Raw genomic sequence first — 22,927 nt, 5'->3', positions numbered from 1 at the left:
AAGAGCAGTCACCCCAATTCACCCTACCCAAGGGACGGCTCTGACAAGAACCAGTGGCTAGAAGCTGAAGCCAGACAATTAAAAAATAAGGCACAAATTTGTAATAGTGAGGTTGATTAACCATTGGAACAAAATACTAAGAGAAGTGCTGGATACCTTTCTGGAAGATATACTTTTGCCAAACTCAAGTTATTGGACTCAATACATGAGTAAATTTAATGGCATGTGCTATACAGGAGGTCAGACTAGATGATCCAATGATCCCTTCTGACCATAAACTATGAATTTGTGATGCCCCTTCCTGTTGCTTCAATCTCATTCCCAAACATGTCCTGGGATTCAAGACCCAGCTCAGACTGGGCGCAGAAGCACCAAACACTGGTTCCTCTAGCTCCAATTTTCTGTCTTCTTGCTCTATGGGTTCCTTGCTGTCCATCTGACTCACAACCCTGCACAGAGCCCTTAAACTGTCCAGTGTAAAATCAGGGTCAATGCTTGTGGCACTGCTAATGAAGTAATCCATTTCCTCATAGTGCGGACATGTCTTGGACGGAGCCACCACCTGTGCCACTAGCACGGCTATGTCCACACCAGCTGGAAATTACAGCTGCAGTGTAGCCCTCCCTGTTGGGGAGAGGGCTAGAGCTCGACCTCGTGCTAACCGGCTAGTGCAGGCGAGCCCACGAGGGAGCCTGAGCTAGACCCTGCCTCATGTGTCTCATTCATGCAGGAGCAGGGGGAGGGAAGGGGCGTGCTCGAGCGCTTTCTGTGGAAATCCCGAAGCCTCCAGCTCCTCCCTGTGTGTGTGTCTCTAGGCTGGGGACCGGCTGAGGCGCAGGCAGCCCCGGCTGCCGCCTTTGCCTTGCTCCCGCTCTCCTCCTCCCTGGGCTCCCTGCCTGCGGCCTCCCCGCACTGACATGCCCCAGCAGCAGCCGCTGCAGCCCTAGCCCGCCCGCGGCCCCTTCCCCCGGCTCTCCGCGTCCTCCCGGAGGAGGCGAAGGCGCTCGGCTCAGGGGCTGTCATCGCGCCTCCCCGATGGGCAGCCTGCTGAGCGGGGTCAGCGTCAAGGAGCCCGCCACGGTGGAGGACTGCGACTCCACCTGGGAGACGGACTCCGAGCCCGAGCTGCAGGACCCAGGCGGGGACCAGCAGCAGGAGGCGGCCGGTGGGGAAGAGCCAGCCCCGGAACCGCCGGCCCCGCTCCCTGCCGCAAGCGCCCGGCCCGAGGAGACCCAGCAGGAAGGGGAAGAGGTGGAAGGGGGCCGAGAAGCAGCAGCAGCCCCCGGCCCTGAGCAGGTACCCCTGACACCGCCAACTCCAGCAGGCTGGCTAGGAGCCAGACAGAGCCCCCCGTGCCCCGGCAGCCCTGGAGCGGCTGGTGTTTTCTCACCGCCCCCAGCCAGGGCTGTGGGAGGTCTCTACGGTCATGGGTGTCCCATGAATGCAGCAGGCTTGGGGCGCTGAGGCTTTGCTCTGCTTTCTCGGCACCCTTCCCCCTTGTGTTGTAAGAGTAAATTGGGCTGGATCTTTGCCTTGGAATAAAGCAGCACAAATGGGGGGGGCGAAGGGGGCTGAGTGGCACCCCCGAGCTGGGGGAGGCAGACCCCGCTTGGGTACTTCGCTGCTTTCTGTGTGTGCCGCCTGCTGCTGCCTGGTTGCTTGTTTTCCTCCTGGTGACGTGTGCTCTGTATCAAGCTGAAAAAGGAGGAAGTGTGTTGGGCTGTGGGGATTTTTTTTTTTTTTTTTTTTTTGTATTTGTATTTCCCCTAATGCACAGTTTGCTTCACAGCTCATTTCTACTGGCCTCAAGGGCTGTTTGAGACCAAGATTGTCTTGATAGCCTCTTAGAAATCTAATGCTCTGGTTACCAACCATGGGGAATGTGTGGCTAGAGCAAAGGACTGGAAACCAGGAACTCAGGAGGTCTAATCTTGGCTCTGATATTGACACCTTGGTGTGGCCTAGGGCAAGTCTTTTGATTTCACCTCTCTGTGAAGACTTAATCTCTCTTGAGATGGAAAGTTAGTTAATATTTGTAGAGTCCTTCAAGATGAAACATGCTAAGTACAATAATTATAGTATTACTTCTAGTACTTTCTGGCACCCGTGATTGGAGTTTTATGCTCCCCTTTCAATAGTGATTCTCAGTGCAAGGTCACATTGCTTTGCTACCTATTTCCCATTCATCTGTAAGTGACCTGCAGTGGCAGCTTTGCTGCTTTCTCATGATTGCACATGTCTGAAGTTTGGAACAGCTCAGGGTCCACAAATTGTGCACAAAAGGATAGAAAGTGATGTGCACTGGTTGGTATAACCAAGGTATTATGCTCCTGAACCTACGACAGGCTGAGTGACTTTAGTGAGATTTGAAAGAGCTCAACATCCCTAACACAGAGCTCAGCACGTTACCAGACATTGGGATCAGTGTCTGCTAAACTAGTACAGTTGCTGAAAAGGTTGAGAATTGTTAGTGTAGTAGAGCAGCTGTCAGGCTCGGCAGCAGTGGCTTATTAAGAGATATAAGACTAGTATATTGATGTGGTCTTGATGTCTCTGAGGCTTCCATGTTTGTTTCTACACTAAGATTTTATCTATAGTAGGAAACTTTCCCTTAAAATTATCACCATTAGTAGCATCTGTAGTGTTCTACGAAGAGTAGCGACAGTGGGAGCCTTTGTGTAGATTATCCCTGCTGGCACCCAATCAATAGGCGGACCAGGGGCCAGATCCGGACCGCCAGATGTTTTTGAATGGACCCCAAAATCTATGTATTTACTTATTATTATTATTTATGATCATTATTGTTATTTTTTTATTATTTTCTTCTCTGGAATATGAACCTTGACTAGATCTTACCCAAGAAATGTGGACCTTGCCAAAAAATAATTGACTACGCCTGGGTGCCAGTGTATCAGCAGCTGCCAATATTTTAGTTGCCATAACACGTATACCAATTCTGAGCAGGGCTTGCTGCTAGCTGCTATGTATAGCATCATTCCTACCACTGTTACCCCCAGAGTAGCAGAACTGGTGGTAGCAGTGGTGGGAAATTTGAAAGGGGGGGGAAAGACTAATGTAAATAAAGCCTAAAGGCCGAGTTTGACCCTCAGTTACTCACGTGCAACTCCCATTGACATTAATAGGAGGTGCACCTGCACACCATGTAACTGAGGGTAGAACCAGTGCCTAGGAGTCTAAATGGAAGATTGTCTCATGTTTGAGTGACTGAGATGAACAATTAGAATTAAATGTTGTGTATCATAGATGGCACTAGGAAAATTAACAACATAAGATCAATCCAAACACAAATATATTGCACAGCTTGCAAGTGTCTTGTTATGGTAAGCATTCTTACACTTGGATGTCCAAAACAAGTCAATTTTTTTTTCAGATTTACTATAGTAGCAAATATTTGTAAGCCATAAAGTGAGAACTACCGTATATACTCGTTCATAAGCTGAATTTTTTTTAGTAAAATAGGGAAGCACCAGAGAAGGGGGTCAGCTTATGAATGGGTATAGAGAGGGAGAGGTGGGACACAGCCCCTCCCCCCAACAGAGGGGGAAAGGAGAGGCAGTACACGGAGCAGAGACAGAAGGGAAGAGGCAGGGCCAGAGTCTCTCCGCTTCTGGCCACGCTGCTCCCCCCAGCCTCCAAAGCAGCTGCAGCTCCGGGGCTGGCAGGCTGAAGCCATGCCACTTGGCCCCGCCCCCCAGAGCAAGCTGTGTCCACACCGCCAAAGTACGCTGCGGCCGTGCCACCTGGCCCAACCTGCGGGAACATGTTGCAGCCGCGCCACCTGGTCTGGCCCGCCGGAGCAGGCTGCGGCCGCGCTGCCCGGCCTGCTGGAGTAGCTCCACCCAGGTCAGAGACATCCTCCCCTGGCCCTCCCCAGATAAGGTGGGAAGGGATGGGAAGAGTGTGAGGGTCCCAGGCTAGGGGTGGGGTCATGTGGGGGGTTGTCACAGGGGTTACTCCCCTGACGCCCAGCTTCTCCCCCCCCAAAAAAATTTCCCCACCAGTTGCTGTCCTGGCCCATCAGGATAAGCAGCTGGCTGCCGGGACACTTTGTTTACTTAGGTTTATCTCCGTGCCTGCGGACGCTCGAGGTAAACAAACCATCTCGTCCCACCAGCAGCTTATCCTGATGGCCCGGAAGCCAAAGTTTACTGACCCCTGAATTATAGGGTTGGCTTATGAATGGGTTATAAAAATTTCAATTTTTACTTATCCATCTTGGGCGATGGGGGGTCAGCTTATAAACGAACCGGCTTATGATCAAGTATATACGGTAACCCTTGCAATGTGCTTACAATTTCAATCAGAAAGCCTGCGCTAAGTCTTTGCTGACATCCACAGTGAAGATTATTTTTTAAATTTTGAAACACCAAAATTAAATTTGTTTCTAAACTGACCCCCTCTGTTGAAGGGGTTGAGGATATGTATAAGTATTGGGTAATATACAACATAGATTTGTGACTTCGTACTGGACCTGATATCGAGAGTTTCAAGTACTGAGTTCTACGTTTAGGAACATAGGATGAAATCCTGACCCAGTTAAATCAATGGCAAAACAGTTATTGATTTCAGTGGCATCAGAACTTCATCAATGAGGTCCGGCTTTTTCTTAACTTTGTAGAAGTGTTTAATTTTTGAGGTATATGTAAATGAAATAAGAACTAGAATTTTAAAATTTACTGGTTTCAGAGTAGCAGCCGTGTTAGTCTGTATCCGCAAAAAGAACAGGAGTACTTGTGGCACCTTAGAGACTAACAAATTTATTAGAGCATAAGCTTTCATGGGCTACTGCCCACTTCTTCGGATGCATATCATCCGAAGAAGTGGGCAGTAGCCCATGAAAGCTTATGCTCTAATAAATTTGTTAGTCTCTAAGGTGCCACAAGTACTCCTGTTCTTTTTAAAATTTACTGTCATTCTGCTTCATGTATCATGGTGGAGCAGCTAATGCCTGGTATTTAATTATCAAAGGCTATTTCCTGTCCAAGTAAGCATGTTTTATCTTTAGTTGGAGTCAGAGCCAGTCTGTCATCAAAGACAGTTTGTCATCAAAGCATCTTGTAAACAATGTATTAATGGCAAGGAGTTTGGGGTACAGTGGATGGAGGATATCCTGTGTAATCACACAGGAGTAAGCCTGGCTCTGTCCGTACACCACACATAAGGTGTAAAGGAGTGTGTGCTTTCTCCCCTCCCAAACCAAACCAAAGTTTGTGTATTGATTTCTGTAAGAGAGTTTTATTTCAGGATCTTAAAACAAATAGCAGGATCTCTGATTACAGTATTGTAGAAAACAAAATGGTGTGAAAAATAAAGTGCATAACAGAATTAGCAAGTCTCAATATATGGATGCTTTTGGTTGGGTTTTTGTAAAACGTATACAGCTTGATCCAGCACCCGCTAACAGGGCCGGCTTTAGGAAGTGTGGGGCCCAATTTGAACATTTTCGGCAGAGCCCCGGCAGGGATGACTTAAAAAAAAACGTGTTTAAAAAAAAAAAAAGAAGCCTTTCATTTCTTAGCAACCGGTTCCCTATATAAAGTTCTGATTTAAGGGATGTGCCACAGTTTTTTTGTTTTTTTTTGTTTTTTGTACCAATAGGGTTCCCATACGTCCGGACGGCGATTTAAGAACCAAAAAGCCTGACATGTCCGGGAAAATACAGATGTATGTTAACCCTACCTAAAGTTCTTTTTTAAAAAGATGGGCCTGAACTCAGTTTCACATGTGTGGGTCCCCACCACTCCCTGGGGGTGTGTGCACATGTATGGGTACCAGCTGCTCCCTGCCCCCCTCACTGAAGCAGGTGTGCAGGGTTACTGCCCTGGGAACTGCAGGGCACCACTGGACATGGGGCTGGCTGGAGGCAGGGCAGGGGCTGACTGGAGGTAAGGTCTGGCTGCAGGCAGGGCAAGGGGTGCGTAGCTGGCTGGAGACAGGGGTGTGTGGGGTGGGCTGGCTGGCTTCAGGCAGGGCCACATGGGGGGTGTGGCATGAGTTGGCAGGGCTGGAGACAGAGGAGTGCAGGACTGGCTGGCTTCAGGCAGGGGTGTGTGCGGCAGGGGCTGGCTACAGGCAGGGCAGGTGGTGCGGGGCTGGCTACAGGCAGGGCAAGGGGTTCAGGACTGGTGTGGTCAGGTGTGTGTGTGGGGCTGGCTGGCTTTGGGCAGTGCCGCAGGGGGGTGCGGCAGGGATTGGCTGGAGACAGGGCAGAGGGTGCGGCAGGGGCTGGCTGTGGGCAGGGGGCACAGGGCTGGCTGCAGGCAGCGGCAGGGCGGGGGTCTGGTGCGGGCAGGCCAGGGGGTGCGGCAGGGGCTGGCTGCGGGCAGGGGGTGCGGAGCTGGCTGAAGACCGGGGCTGGCTGCGGGTAAGGCAGGGGATGTGGGGCTGGTGTGGGCAGAGGGTGCGGGTACAGCCTACCCTGTACGGTAAGTGCCCCCTCCTCCTCTTCCTCCCTCCCCCACTGGGGTAGCAGCAGCAGCAGCTTGGGGCTCCGGGGCTATTTAAAGGGCCAGGGCGGTAGAAGCAACGGGAGCCCTGGACTTTTTAAATAGCCCCCAGAGCCCTGCAGCCCTACCCCAGGGCTCCAGCTGTGGGGCTCTGGTGGCAATTTAAAGGGCCTGGGGCTCCTGCTGGGAGCCCCAGGCCCTTTAAATTGCCCCCTGGGGAAGCCGGGCCACCCGGGTACAGCATACCGGCTCTTGCCGGTACATCGTACTGGGGCTTGGGCGTGGGGCCCTCTTAGGGGCGGGGCCCGATTCAGGGAAATTGGTCGAATTGGCCTAAAGCCGGCCCTGCCCGCTGAAGCCAATGGGAGTCTTTCCATTGACTTCAGTGGGCTCTGAATCAGGCCCATAGATTCCAAAACAGTTGGGATCTGCTACAAGCTTTCATAAATGTTTTTTTTTTTCCCCAAGAACAATTTTGCTTTAGGGGTTTAATGACGCTTTTCACTGGAACGTAAACTTATGTTCTTGTGATAAATGAAGGGGGGGAGGGAGTAGTTTCCTTTTACGGACACCCAGTCAGCTATAAAGTCCCTCTTGATGGCTGCTTGCTTTACCTGTAAAGGGTTAAAAAGTCCTCCAGGTATAGAAAAGGGAGTGGGCACCTAACCAAAAGAGCCAATGGGAAGGCTAGAACTTTTTAAAATTGGTGGAAAGAAGCTTTCCCTTTGTGTTCTGTGGTTGTTCTCCAGAGAGAGGGGAACAGAGTAAGTCAGGGATATGATTATGCTGTAAAAAGTTTTTTGCCAGGCATGGAAATCATCAGATTATACCTAGAACTACCCAAATATGTAAGTAGATTAGGAATGTCTAGAAAGATGCAATTAGGTTTATTTCTTTTATTTTCTGTAAGGCTCTGATCTAATCCCAGATGCTTTTGTTTGCTTGTAACCTTTAAGCTGAACCCCCAAGAAAGCTATTTTGGGTGCTTAATTTTTGGAATTGCTCTTTTGAAATGTAGCAAAAGCCTAAGTGCCAGATGTATTTTCTTTCTTTTTATTTTTAATAAAATTTACCTTTTTAAAGAACAGGATTGAATTTTTGGTGCCCTAAGAGGTTTGTGCACATGTTGTTTAATTAGCTGGTGGCAACAGCTGATTTCCTTTGTTTTCTTTCTTAGCTCTTCCCTGGAAGGGTGTGTGTGTGAAAGAGCTTGAGGGTACCCCCTAGGGAGGAATTCCCAAGTGCTCTTTCCTGGGTCCAAAAGGGGTTTGCATTTGAGTGGTGGCCACATTTACCAAGCCAAGGTCAGAGAAAAGCTGTAACCTTGGGAGTTTAATACAAGCCTGGAGTGGCCAGTATTAATTTTTAAAATCCTTGTGGGCCCCCACCTTCAGCATTCGAAGTGCCAGAGTGGGGAATCAGCCTTGACAGTTCTAAACACTAGTTTATTGAATTATATAAAATAGTTTGACAGTACTACAAATATTCTTGTTTGCCATTCAACAGTTTTCTTCCACAGGATGCAGTGGTAGCTATAGGTATGCTTTCATGGTAAGATATGACACAGATTTATGAATAGTCTGATTTCACTAACATAAAGGTATAGTTATGCTTCACTTTCATGTTCAGCCACTTCTTATTTTGTCATGATAAGCATTTGCGCTTTTTAAATAATTTCTAGATAAGTTTTACATTCAGTAAATAAATCACTGGCCGACCTACTGGTCCAAATTCAAGAAATTATAGAATTTATTAAAGCATCTACCATGTGTACTAGCCCTGCTTTTGTTCATATGTTAAAGTAAAGTTGTTGTGTTAAAAATATCCTTCCTGTCACATATTTATATTGTTTGATGAAAGCTTAAGTAAATTTATGCAATTGTAGATCTATGTATTCAGAATTGTTGAAGCCCATTCAGCAAAATAATTATTTTAAAATGTCTAACGCCATAATAATACAAATCAGTGTTCAGTTTGGCTGTAGGTGGATGTTAACTACTCTTTAAATGTTTCAGAGTGATGATGCAACTGAGCTGACAACGAAACCAAAGAGGAGCTTTTATGCAGCAAGAGACTTGTACAAGTATCGACACCAATATCCAGTAAGGGCATTTTGTGGTTTAAAAACACTCTTTAAATAAAGAACAATAACCAACAGAACTCATTAAAAGAGGCTTTATCTTTCCCTGTTAAGTATGAGACAATGAAAAGAGTAGAATTTCTGATGTAATAGCCAAAAGAAAATGCCAGAAGGAGACGACTGGACCCGATGTGCCATTGTTTCCTCCCAAACCTATAAAACTTCTTCATGCCTGAGGAGCTTACAGTCTAAGGCCCCGATCATGCAAACTCTTATGCACATGCTTAATTTTAAGCACGTGAATAGTCCCAATGACTTAATATTTTTAAAGGCCTACCTTTTTGGTTCTAAAATCTTTTTAAAAGAGCTGAATGCCAGCATACTTCCACTGTTGATAGTTTTATTGCAGGCTAATAATGCTTTGTTTGTTTCTTTTCAGCAGAACTTTAAAGATCTCCGGTATCAAAATGACTTGTGCAATCTCCGATTTTATAAGAATAAAATTCCCTTTAAACCTGATGGTGAGTAATCTGACATTAGTAGTAACAAAAAAATATGAAATAATAACATAAAACTGAACTGATAATTACTAAGTACTAAGGACTAGGTTTGTGTAATACTTATGTCACAAAAATGTCCACACAGTGCCTTTTTTAATTGACTTTTCCGGTAGTGTAATGCTAATATACTGAGAACACTGCAGTATACACCATTCCTTAAAGGTGGATGTATAACACAGAAATTATTTATTAAATTACTCCCTGTTCTACAGTGGAAAATTTCAGTCATGGCTGGAAATTCTAAGCAATGCATTCCCAATGCAGTCATGGGGCACTAACCGCACCTTTCATGAACACCAATGGCAGTTGCTTATGTTACGAACTGCACATCAAGCTGCAGTGATATCTTTAACATAGAAATAAGATATTCCATTAAGAATAGTTTAAGGGCTGCGTTATGACTGTTACAGACAGAGTGATGATGCAGTAGGGCTGGAGGAAGTGCCTCTTGCAAACACCAGCACTGGACGCATTATACCTGAGAAGGCCAGGAGCAGGCTCAATGCCTCCAGTGGTCCTGGGGTAAGAAGTCACCAGCAGCACTTGTTACACCTTTAAAAATGGTTAAGAAGGTGCTTTTCCAGCACAATCCTCTGGATGCTTGCTTATGCATGGTAATTATTAATATTTGTATTACTGTAGCACCTAGGAGCCCTAGTCATGGACCATTATCCTATTGTGGTAGGTTCCGTACAGACAAAGAACAAACAGACAGTTCCTGCCCTAGAGAGCGGGTGATATAAGTATAAAACAAGAGACAGAAGGCGACAGGTCTGGAATCAAGAGGTAGATCTGTGAGTTGTCAGATTAGAAATGGTAATTGAATTTATGATTGTGGATGAGATTACCTAGAGATAAAATGTATAGCAAGAAGAGATGGGGGGACCAAGTACAGAGCTCTGTGGCACCTCCACAGGAAATTGGAGGAGGAATGAGGTGGATCCTCTGCCGGGCATGCTGGAGGAGTGATTAGAGAGATAGGAAGAGAACCAGGATCATGGAAGCCAAGGGAAGACAAGATTTCAATAAGAAAAGCATGGAGGACTATGCCAAAGGGGGCTGACAGATCAAGGGGGATGAGGATAAAGCATTGGTTCTGATCTTTGGCAAGGAAGTGTTCCAAAGAGAGAATAGGAAGGATCTCCCAATCCAGCGTGACTCCATATAATTTTGGGTGGTGTCCATAGGGAGTGCAAGCACCCACTCTATGGGGCCAACTGCTCGCGAGCATAGTGGGAAAGGAGCTCCCTGCCTCCACCTGCTTACCACAACACTGGCTCTGAGGTAGCCATAGTTTGGTGCTAAAGGCTATAGATTTAGGGTGTGTTTTTTTTTCCAGAGTCACTCAGAATAGGCCTTCCCCTGCTCCCCTGGAATTTGGTGGCAGTGCTGCCAATCTCTTGAATCACTGTGAATAACATCATTTTGGCTGGTACTAAAGCCAGCATGGTAATAATGTGAGGCGTTCCTGGTGATTTCTAGCCCTACTCATGAGAAAAACCCCTTTCACTGGCTACCTTTCTCACTGCCCCATGTCCTGTGGAAGAGCATCCAACCAGGACTGCAGGAGGCAGGCTTAGCTCTCCCCTCAGGAGTCAGAGGTGGTTTTGGATAGGGGAGTGATGCCATTCTCACAGGAGGGTAGTGTGACATACCAGTCACACCCTGGCAATCCAGACCAGTGCGGGGGGGCTGTATCACCCTTGCCCTGCAACATGTGGTGCCTTGCAGTGCCTTACTGTTGTAGCTCCCAACTTGGACCTCTTACAAACAGCTTGCCAGCATGCAGGTAACTCCCAGATGTGTTTCTGTAATTGCAGCCTGTTAGTCACACCCTGGCTCTCATCAGCCTTGATTATACCGCAGGGTGACACCAACACATTCCCAGTTACATTTCTAGAGAGAAATCTGGATGTCTTGTACTGCTCAGCCCTCTTCTGGACAGTCCAAATATATTGAGTCTGTTATTCCTTTAAGGGAATAATATACAACTTGCTACTTTAAATGGAGTTACAGACACTTCTTAAACACACTGGATTAGATAAAACAATAAAACAAGTTTATTAACGATAAAGAGAGAAATTTTAATTGAGAATAAGCATAGGAAAAACAGTCAGAAATAGTTACAAAAATAAAGATAAAACACTTACCAAACTATATTAGATTTAAGCAAAATTTCTCACTACATGCTTCCAGGACCTCTCCCCAAGAATCCAACAGCTGCTTCTTTTGTCTTCTCAAATACGAAGAGTGAGATGGACAGGAGGAGAGGAGACTCTTGAGGTGTTTTTCACCTATGTATGCTCACATGCAGGTTTCCTCCCTTCCGCTTTCTATTTAATGACTCTGTTTATTACTTAAATGCAAATTAAAACAAATACACACTGTTCAAGACAGGCTTGTTTGACCAGTTTGATGCGTTGTGAGTTTTGAACATGTACTTTTAACATGTAATGCTGCTATACACATTTTACCATGATATTTCTGATCAGCAAGTTGAGTTTTCAGATGATATCTCACAAGTCATGCTTTGTACAAAGATTATTACAACAATGTGTAGGGTGTGAATATAGGGGTGCATTCCATCACAGGGAGGAGGTAGTGAGCAGAAAGATCCTAGCAGCTCAAGGCAGCTCTGCTCCCTCCTTCCCGCTGCCCTTTTGTGAAAAATGGGTCAGTCTGCTCTCTGCATCCCCTCCATGCAGGCCTGGGCAGAGACAGTGGGGGTGAAGAGCCTCTAGAGCTTTTCTCCTTCCCAGGACTGGGGGGAAAGGAAGAAGGTCCTAGGAGATGGATGAAGAACCCTTGGAACTGCCAGAGCAGATAAGGGAGGCTGTGGGGAGCAAAGCTGATGTAGGCACAGTGTTTGTATTTAATTTGTTGCTGGGCTGGGAGATGGGCAGATGTGGACTGGGGCAGGCAGACACAGAAATAATGAATTAGAACTTTGGTTTGGGGAGAAGCTGGAAGCTTTGCACCATCAGGTAGCCATGTAGAGACCCTGCAGTGGGGGCCAAAATCAGCGTGCCCTATAAATTTGTGAGAGTTGGCAGCACTGTGACATGAGAGAATCTTTTTTCTTAAATCTCATGTTTGTTTTTTAGTTTTTCTCATGGTTTTTGAATTTGGGGGTTGGCAATATTTCAGTGATAAAACTGCCGTTCATTTCAACCAGAGAAGAGTTAGCAAAGCGTGCTTTTGAAAATCCCACTATATAATTAGAATGTAAGGCTTTGGGCAGAGGGTCATTGGTTTGTCCTGTGTTTTGTTCAGCACCTAGCACAAAGGGGTGCTAATGTGTGACTGGAGCTCGTTCTGAGGTGCTGCACGGTATGAATGATTAATAATAATTCATAAATTCCATTTTGGTTTGGTCCCCTACTGTTGGTTTCTGTTTGTGCTTGCCAGTAGGACCCAAATGCATTAATGTGATGAGACTAATAAAAGTGGAAATTCTCCTGGAGTGTTGTGGATTTTTCCAGTGTGACTTGAGAAACTCCATTTAAATTCTTGGCAGCACTAGTGGCATCAGGAGTTTCAGGCACAATTAATTGAAACAAATTCCCAGATCCTAATGCACCTGGCAACCAGAGAGATTCTTGAATCAATGACTTCCTTGCAGTATTCATGACATATGCTACTAGACTAGGATCTCATATATGCAGAGTTGCGTTAATGTAGTGACTACAGATTTCACTCTGAATATCATCAGAGTAAATAGCTTGTTTTAGATGTGATAAGAAATCTACTCCATTGAGTAAACAATGGTCCATATACTTTACACAGGTTATAGTGCCATATCCTCAGCTGGTATAAATCTGCATCTATTGAAATCAATGGAGCTATGCCAATTTACACGAGGTGAATAGCTGGTCTATATTAATTAACATCTGTGTATGGACAATGCTAATTATCCTCTTCTTTAATTTAATGGCATGTCTTTAGCACAAAGCACAATATAGGCCTAAAACATTTGTGATATATTTGAAAGATATTTTTGATTGCTACCTAATAATTTCCTGAATTTGTTTATACAGGAGTTTACATTGAAGAAGTCCTGAATAAATGGAAGGGAGACTATGAAAAATTGGAACATAATCACACTTATATACAGTGGTTGGTTACTTATTAGCTATTTTTATTTTAAAGCATTGAAATGATTAAAAGTGTTATTTTGTTCACCATAAACTGAAACTATTTTTTTTTAAACAGGCTTTTTCCACTTAGAGAACAAGGTTTGAATTTCTATGCTAAAGAATTAACTACATATGAAATAGAGGTAATGTAAATTGAGTTTACTGTCAACTGTCAGATTAATATTGAAGTATGACTGTTTGTTATTGTATCAGGTTGTTGTGTACAATGCAAAAGTATTTGTTGTAGAGCCATTTAGGATTTTAGATGAACTTCTTGTTTTATTAGGAATTCAAGAAAACAAAAGAAGCAATTAGAAGATTCCTGTTGGCTTATAAAATGATGTTGGAGTTTTTTGGAATAAAACTAATTGATAAAACAGGAAATGTAGCTCGAGCTGCTAATTGGCAAGAAAGATTTCAACATTTGAATGAGTAAGTAATGGCATGTATTAGATGCCAGTGTAATTGCCTTAGAATTTTTATCTTTTGTTTTCTAGAGAAAAGCAGGACATATTTTCAAAAGAATGCCAGGAAAGTGGGAGAGACAAAAAGCAAGAATCAATGATTGTTTTGTGTCTGTATGTGTGTATCTCTTCCACACATTCTTGTGACTATGTTCCTTACCTACTGTCAATCTAACCAACAGCCATGAATTCACTGACTGTAGTACTTTCAAGTCAGAGGTGAAAGTAAGCCGGTACGGTACAGCGTACCGGCAAAAGCCAGTACACCATACCAGACCAGCTTTCCCAGGCTGGCAATTTAAAGGGCCTGGGGCTCGCTGCAGCGGCTGGAGCCCAGGGCCCTTTAAATCGCTGCTCAAGCCCCGCTTCCGGAGCCCCGGGGTAGCAGCGGCAGGGCTCCGGCGATGCTTTAAAGGGCCGGGGGCTCCTGCCGCTGTGGGGAGCCCCAGCCCTTTAAAGCGCCGCCTGAGCCCTGCTGCCGCTACCCTGGGGCTCCAGCAGGGGAGCTCCGGCAGCTCTTTAAAGGGCTGGGAGCTCCTGCCGCTGCGGGGAGCCCCGGCCCTTTAAAGTGCCGCCCAAGCCCTGCTGCTGCTACCCCGGGGCTCTGGCAGGGGGACTTGGGCGGCGATTTAAAGGGCCCAGGGATCCCCGCCACCGGAGCCCCGGGCCCTTTAAATCGCCGCCTGAGCCTGGCTGCCGGAGCAGCAACAGGGCTCCATCAGCGATTTAAAGGGCCCAGAGCTCCTCTGCGGTAGTGGCGGACAGAGCCCCGGGCCCTTTAAATCGCCCCTGAGCCCTGGGGCTCCCAGCCGCCTCTGCAGTTGGTAGCTCCAGGGGTGATTTAAAGGCCACGCCTCTTCCGGTTGAGGCCACGCCCCTGCTCAGCACTCCGGCATACCGGTAAATCCTTTAACTTACTTTCACCCCTGTTTCAAGTACTATTTAATAAGAACACAACTCCATATTAGTTTGTCTAACACGCTACTATACACATTTCTCAACTATTCCCAAAATGATGCTTCTAGCCTATTAACAAATTTTGGATTATCACTTTTCTTTACTTTTACAAGGAAGAGCAAATTCTCCACACTTTTACTAAGGCTGAAAAAGCGCAGGCTTCCATCCTCCCCTAAAAATTAAATGCTTTATCTCAACTATAACACTACCTGAATAGTTTTAACGTACACTGGACCAAATTTTGACCTGACTCTCACCCTGTGTAATCCCATTTCCTTCACAGGGATTATCTGGGAGATAAATCTGAGTTGAATTTGGCCAACATTTATCTCTCAATTTTTTTTTTAAGTTTGATACTACTTTTCTAATACCACTGAGCTTGAAATTGAAGTGTGTTTTCTTGCAATATTTTCTCCTGACATTATGGGTGCACACTGCTTTCTTAGGTTGGGGTTGCTTATAAATAAATCTGGTCAAATAATTACCTTTTTTGAAAAAAATCATCAAGTACTTTATTTATCCAGTAACTTATCTGAGTCATCTCATTGACCTTAGTAGACTTAGAATCAGGCCCTAAATAAGTCGGGCAGCACAAGAGCCAAGGTCTCAGTCACTGCATATTTTACAAGCTCAATTCAGGTGTTCCAATGCTAGCTAGCCAAACAGTTTTAATTCAGTGTATTGCTAAAATAAACAGATAGTAGTGATCAGATTCCATACTTACAGCTCTTCATTCAGGAGTCTCCCAGCATTTTACAAACATTAGTTATCACTCCCAACTGTCCTATGAGGAAGGTACTATTAAGTAGTAGTATCTGCATTTTACAGATGGTGAAAATAAAGCACAGAAAGATTAAATGACATGTCCAGGGTGACACAATGGCAAACCAGATAATGGAACCCAAGACTTCTGGCTCTAGTCCTATAACCACTAGACTATACTCTATCTCTCACTTCAGTAGAATTTATTTTTAAGTATTTCTTGTCCCTGTTAGTTTTATATAAGTTCAGTGCATCTTTTCTTGCAGGTCCCAACACAACTACTTAAGAATCACTCGCATTCTGAAAAGTCTTGGTGAGCTTGGATATGAGAGTTTCAAATCTCCGCTTGTAAAATTTATTCTCCATGAAGCTCTTGTGGAAGACACAATTCCCAACATTAAGCAAAGTGCTTTGGAATATTTTGTATATACCATTAGAGACCGAAGAGAAAGGAGACAGCTCCTGCGATTTGCCCAACAACATTATACACCTTCAGAGCATTTCATCTGGGGGCCACCAAGAAAACAGAAGTTGGAGGGAAACAAAACAGGTAAAAAGCCAACATCCCCAGTTTCTTCTCACAATAGTTACATTTCTAAACATAAGAAATGGAGAGATTCCAAGAATACATCCATAACTGGTAGCTCAAGTAGCAAAACAGCTGAAGAAAAAAAGGTAGAACTCACAAGAAATGGAGAAAAAAACGACCAGTGTGGAACAGAAACCAACTGTGAAGCTGCTAAGCAGAACAACAGTGAAAAGAACAGTGATACTGAAAGTCAAAATTCCAAATCAGAGGAAGCTCTCAATTCGTCAGACAAAAAGGAGAACATTTCTCATTCCAAAAAAGATAAGGGAAAAGATGGCGAAAATCTGAGCCAAGATTGTGGAAATCCGACAGTTATAGAGACAGAGCCATGTGACAGTGAGAACTGTTCAAATAATGTATCAGCAGACGTGCAAGACAACCTAGGTCAGGATAAACCTCCAGTGGAATCCACCATAAAGAACAAAGATGAGATACAATCATGAGTCCAAATTTAAAACTAGTTATGTTTCATACTGAATGAAACAAATAATTCCTTGTTCTTTCATTTTGGATGATATTCACATCTAGTGTAATGTAAGGAAGATCATGGGACCAGGCTGGATTTGAAAGCATCAGATTAAGCTTTTCAGGGGTTGATTTTTTTTTTTATTTTAACTCAGTTTATAGGGCACAATCCAAAATGGTTTAAAAATATGTATATGCTAATTTGAAACAACTATATAGGATTAAATTCTATACATTCCCCTTTTCAGCTAGATTGCGGTCTAGAAAGGAATGCCATTCATTTCTGATATCACTTTGTTCATCTATTATTTAAAAAATTGGATTAGAATGTTGGTGTTTTAAGATTTACAGGAAAAGACTGCAATATTGATTGCCTTTTTCAATATTCTGCAAATTATTTTTAAGGGCCCAGGCCTGCCAGTGTTTGAAGTCAGTGGAAGTCACGCATGATATCCAAGGGCAAAATTAGGTACAAAGGTTTTAATCTTAAATGAGCATTTTTGGCTGAGACTTTCTGAACTGGGTATCAAAATGTTCCATTTTGTGAAGCATCATTTTAAATTAAGTGGAAGTGTAACTCATGATTAAACTGTACAAAATCTTAATATGTCACAGTTGCAGGGTGAGCTGTGCTTTAGATCTCTTTCAGTCTCTCTCCAGTGTGTCCCTCTGGTGACAGGTTTTGCTTCTCCCATCTACTGTATAAAAAAGAAAAGAAATCTGGTTCTGAATTTTCAGTTGTTGGGCTCAGGATTGTTGGGATGTGAATCCAAAAAGTTTATAGTTGCAGAAATATATTCTGTCATTGTGACACTAGTTGCACATGCAATAATGACCGTCCATCCATATTTAGACACCTAAAATAAAAATGGCCTGATTTTTTACAGAAGTGCTGAGAACCTGAGAATTATCTCTGAAAAGACAGTCAAAATTTGAGGTGCTTAAATACAGATTTAACTGCCTAATTATAAGCACCTAAGATTGAGCATTTTGGTCAGGTCTCATAAAGATGAAATGCAATGAGAGATTAATTTCCCACAAAGTGTCATGCTACAGAAAAACTAATGTCTTTGTGCCTAATAGCACTCCTGGGCTCCATAATGTTTGTTTTGTAACTTCACCAATAAAGCAATTCCTACATGGGCACTTCAACATTTAACTAATAAATGCCATTATATGTAAAATATTATGGCATGTCATAATTTTCCTGAAGGAAGGTGGTAAAAGTAAATATTATAATCGTGTTGTACATAATACACCTTAAGCAGAGGAAAACTCCTTGTTTCAATTTTTGTAAAAATTCCAATTGTTTCATGCTGTGACAGTAGACCACTATTTATAAGGATGTTTTTGCCTCAACGAAGCATTTTAATATCTAGCTTTAGTCTACAGATATGCTATGGAAGAACATCAAAATTTGTCCCCCTATTTTGGAAGTGGTTAAAGAATAATTCAGCTCAAGCCACAATCCTGCAATGTGGAGCCCCCTTGAAATCAGTGGGGATTCAAGTGGATGCAGGGGTCCACCTGCATGCATCCGCATTGCATTGAAAGATCAGGGTCTTAGGGCTTGCCTATACAGAGACTTAAGATATATCTGCACTGCAGAATTATGTTGACCTAAGTTATGTCGACGTACAGCCACCTCAATAATTAAATCGCTTTTGCATGTCCACACTATGCTCCTTGTGTCGGCAGCCTCGCCAAGAGAACTTGCGCTGATTAAACTGTCAGTGTGGGGCATTGTGGGACAGCTTCTGAAAGGCAGCAACAGTCGATATAAGCAAAACAGTGTCTACACTGACACTGCGTCGACATAACTACATCAACCTAAGGACTATGCCTCTTGCAAGTAGCGTGCAAGTTACATCTATGGGAGTAACATTTTAGTGTAGACACTTACAGAGTTAGGTCAATGTACAGCTGTCTTGCATCAATCTAACTCTGTAGTGTAGACCAGGGTGTAAATCTGCTGTGTGTTAAGTTGCCATGTGGACCCTGCTGCCGTTCACTAAAAGTTCCATAGTGCACTTGACTTCTGCTGTTTCAAATATGTGCTTTCCATTCACACCCTGGCTTGCCATGCACTAAGTCTCTGTGTGCATAAGCCCATAGTCTGTAAAAGCACCTGCCAGAACTTCCATACATGATTTTTAACACTTGGATTTGGTTGGTTCAGGATTAAAGGGCAATTCATGTTGAAATTATTGAAAATGATTGTGTATTCATAAATGTAAGTAGTTAGTTATTCACCAGTTATTTCAAAATCTAAACAAACCATAACATTTACCAAAAAAACAAGGAGTCCTTGTGGCACCTTAGAGACTAACAAATTTATTTGGGCACAAGGACAAGGTGCCACAAGGACTCTTTGGGTTTTTTTTGCTGATACAGACTAACATGGCTACCACTGAAACCTGTCACCATAAAATTTATAGGTTACTGAACTTGTTTAGTCTTAAATGTTTCGGACTTTTTTGTGTGCTTAGTACAGTAACTTGCTTCCGCCCAGTATTAAGGGGAGTTTGATCAGCTCATGTATAGATTAAAGCGTCCTTCCCATTTAGGGGTCTATTTTCTATTAAATAGATATGTTTAACTCTTAATAATGTAACTAGGAGTTATATGCATACATAGACAGGTGGGAATTTGATTTATACCGTAGTATTTTATTCTAATATCATATGAAGGGGCATACCAGTGCGTAACTTGACAAACTTTCTACTGGGTACACATGCGCAAGTGTAGTAGTTTATTTTACAAGTTCTGCAGGTATGCTTCTCTTTGTATCTGAAATTGGAGTTACAGCTCACCTCCCTACCACCCTGAACCTAATCCTGCCTCAATACATGGAAACCCTTTGACACAGAATACATAAAAACTACTACCCAGTAAACAAGAAATGCAGCAATAAATGTGCATATGTCTAGGAGCAAAACAGTGTTGATATTTCTGGTAATTAACAAACTTATCCTGAAGGTTGCTGAGTACTTGCAATTCCCCACTGAAGCCACTAAGGGTTAGGCTTGCTCAGTTCTTCTCAGGATCAGACTCTTAAGGTTCTAAGGATCCTATGTACTAGCTGTTTGTATAATATTAATTTATATTTCATGTTACCTAGATATAATCCTGCTTGAATTATTATTCTAGGGTAATTCTAATAATGTACAGTTGCATATATCTGTACAATACATGGAAAGTTTACATCTGCAGTATAGTTTTGATGGATGATCCAATAAGATAAGTCAAATGAGGTATAATAGATTTAAATGGAAAATGAGTCTTGTTTCTTTTAAAATAAAGTGTATTTATATCTGCTTAACTAAATTATTTTGTGAAACTTTTTTTCTATTGAGACTGAGGGTTGTGCTGGTAGTGATCCATGCAATGGGGTTTGGGGCATTTTTTTTTTTTTTAAGCTGCATGTAAACTTACATTATAGCATGCATACATTTATAAACGTGGCTAGAGGAAATGCTGGTTTGCCTCTAAAAGACTGATCACATGGTTACAGCCTTGTTTTGTGTGTGCAACATACTAACTTTAACTTTAATTTGGGGGGGAAATGAAAACACAAAAATTTTGCTTTTTTAATGAGTTCTAATACCATTTTACACTGATTTTTTTTTTAAATTCAGTAGCATCTCTTATTCAAAACTTGATAAAACTTGACAATATTGCCATTTAGAAGCTACAAAAATCCTTTATTCTCCTTACAAAGGAAATGATGGTGACTTTTTTTTCCACTGGAAAATGAATAATAAATTATAGTAAAATTTAATGGACTAGACTTCTTTCTGTTCAAGTGAAAAACACAACTTTATTGTGCATGTTTGTCAGAAGTATGGAAAATATAATTTTGAATTTCATTGACAACTGCTAAGTTTATCTGGTTTACACTAGGAAATCAGCAATCTACCAGTAGCTTTCCCCATTAAATAAATGGAAAGCAATTTGTGGATTATACACTTTGACCTATGATATCATTTACTAACTCAGAACCTGCCACTGTACTCTAACAAATACATTAAAAGAATATCGTGGGTAAAGTGAATGTTAGTCACCTTAATTTTAGTGTACAACAACCTTGATAAATTGTAATGAAAACTTACCCGCCCAGCAAAATGTATTAATTTGTCCTTATTATGATGATGACAGTAAGGATATTTTACTTGACAGCCAGAAAAAGATGACTTGCCTCTGGTGAGTAAATAGTTACAGAACTGTTTCAAAATACAGTGTTTAATGAGTGAAGTATTAAAAATAAAATTCCATCTTCAGAACAAAATTAATAATTGTATTTGTCTAATGGTGTAAAAGTAATTACTCAAAGGCAAAGCGTAATCCTAGCACAAAGCCCAGTGAGGTAAGATTTATGTTTTGAGAGAATAGTAGTGGTGGTACTATGGCACTGTTTAAACCAATGTTAGATCTCTTAGGTCAAAAATTAGGGATTGGAAGTGGGTGTAGAGTTGTGACAATGCAGAAGGCAAAGATACAATCCTGAGCATGTGACAAGCGTAGTCCCCAGTTTAGGTAATAGTGGTGACTGTCCTAGTACGTATCTCCCGTTGCTAATGCAGCTGCACAGAAGTAACTATTTTACCCAATCTAGGTGCTGAATGCTGGACGGTCGAGGGTCAAGAATGGTCCAACAAGGCCCATTAATAGCCACCTCACTCTGCCCACATACTAACTCATCCTCTTCTTATGTATAATGGTACAATTTGAGAAGAGCAGTTGGGTCAGGAGAGTGTGCATGGAGAAGATTTTGTGCAGGATGCAGATTGACAAGTTCACTGTGCCTCTTTGTGAACCTAATAAGATGCTCAAAATCCCTTCTCTCCCCCTTTTGAACCATGAAAACTAGTGTCCTATCTCCCCATTAGTTTGTGATAATGTATCACTACTTTGTGATGGATGTGCTGCAAAATGAGGGTGCTTAGCTACTAACATCTAACTAAATACAACATTGCAGTGTAATTTAGACCTCTCTGTGATCAGTCTCTCTTTGGCACCACATTATCCTACAAACCATTTTTTCTCACATCATATGTTACTTGTACAGCTCAAATCCTAAGAATCAAAGAACATGGGAAAGATACAATACACTCTTTTTAAAAAAACTGCTTTATCCTTGATACATCTGATGAAAATAAGTTCTAATCCGATGCAGTCTGAAAAATGTAATTCAAAATCATATGGAAATCAATTAAATTGAGACCCCTGTGGTTTAACATTTATAATCGCTTCCATATTTGTTTTAGAAAGCATAAGGTGTTTGCTGTAAATGGCTGAATAGAAGAGTGGGCAAATAGTTCTAAATAATTTCTTATTTCCTAGGGAACTCAGCACTTTTTATTCTAACATGCTTATAAATTTGAAATCCATTAACTAGACTATACTGAATGTGTTTACTACTGTAGTTAATGATGTGAAATTTACTGTCTTCATAGTAAATAAGGTTTTAGCACTTATTTTTGGAGGGACCTGCTCAGGGCATGTTTGCTAGTCATTAGTTATTCCTTTCCTGTGACTTAACTTCCTAGTAGTTCGCTCTTTCTGAATAAGTTCAGTGACAGATGGTTGGATGTGCTTATGCACTAGTAAAATTTGGACTTAATGTGTACATGGTTATTAAAATGTATTTCAGGAAAAAGTGCAGTAATTGTAAAAAAAAATATATTTTTTTTTACTTGTAACATGAAGTGGCAACATGTTATTTTTAATGTATGGGCCTGCTCTGTACTCTGTATTCCTTTGCAGTGTTAAATTACAGAATGCTGTGCATGTTTGTTAGTACCAATACCATATGTATGTGGTAGAAGTGGTAACCAGTTTCTGGATTTGTAAGGTACTATACAAATATATTTTATAACTCTGTAATGGTATGGCAGTGTTTTATGCCAAAAATGTATAAACAAAAAAAGCAATAGTTTCTGTTGCTTATTGCAGTATTTTAAATTATTTGTTTGTAAAATTATATACTTGGAGTTCCTTCCTTTCAGGTAAATATATTTTTTAATAACTGCAGCCAAAATCTATAATAACAATAATAAAGCCTCTTCACTTTAGCAGCATTATTTTGGCAATGTGTTGGAATGTTATGTAGATCTGACTATTTATTCAAGTGCTTCAGTATGTATAGTCTCCTGTATTTAATGTGTGTCTATATAAGCACTTGTCAGTGATGCAGTTCTGCTCCTTTTGTTGTCAATGGCAAAAACACCATTGATAGGAGAACAGGTTTAAGCCCAGAGTGTTTCTTTTTCTAAAAGTCTTAATATTTTTATTAAAGAAATGTACTCTGAAAACACTCCTTTTGGAAGCATTTTAAAAATTGCAGTTTAATAATAACATCGCAAGATGATCCATGTGTACAGAACCCCATTGAAGTCACTGAGGTTCTGCGCAGGGCCTGTGGGTCTGCTGCCACAGACCCAGTTG

At 42.4% G+C, this 22,927-nt stretch overlaps 1 protein-coding gene across 2 annotated transcripts; it reads left to right on the top strand.

Moving 5' to 3' along the window:
- Positions 1–801: 801 nt before the first annotated feature.
- Positions 802–17,199, top strand: OGFRL1 (opioid growth factor receptor like 1). Of its 2 annotated transcripts, none has more exons than XM_005308841.5 (7): positions 802–1,296; positions 8,483–8,569; positions 8,990–9,068; positions 13,145–13,223; positions 13,320–13,386; positions 13,530–13,675; positions 15,693–17,199. In XM_005308841.5, the coding sequence occupies exons 1-7, from the start codon at positions 1,036–1,038 to the stop codon at positions 16,456–16,458; spliced, it is 1,485 nt and encodes a 494-aa protein (XP_005308898.1). In that variant the 5' UTR covers positions 802–1,035; the 3' UTR covers positions 16,459–17,199. The 2 variants fall into 2 exon arrangements, with proteins under 2 accessions (XP_005308898.1, XP_005308897.1); XM_005308840.5 differs by having other exon boundaries at positions 804–1,296; positions 8,987–9,068.
- Positions 17,200–22,927: the final 5,728 nt, after the last annotated feature.

This window comes from Chrysemys picta, chromosome 3 (genome assembly GCF_011386835.1).
Source record: "Chrysemys picta bellii isolate R12L10 chromosome 3, ASM1138683v2, whole genome shotgun sequence".
Classification (NCBI taxonomy): Eukaryota; Metazoa; Chordata; order Testudines; family Emydidae; genus Chrysemys; species Chrysemys picta.
This window is presented reverse-complemented; position numbering and strand designations above follow the sequence as displayed.

Excerpts from the sequence above, each read along its gene's own strand:
- OGFRL1 (XM_005308840.5), top strand. The coding sequence starts at position 1,036 with ATGGGCAGCCTGCTGAGCGGGGTCAGCGTCAAGGAGCCCGCCACGGTG. Across the intron at positions 1,297-8,482 it reads CAGCCCCCGGCCCTGAGCAG|AGTGATGATGCAACTGAGCT; the intron begins GTACCCCTGACA and ends TAAATGTTTCAG. Across the intron at positions 13,224-13,319 it reads AATCACACTTATATACAGTG|GCTTTTTCCACTTAGAGAAC; the intron begins GTTGGTTACTTA and ends TTTTTTAAACAG.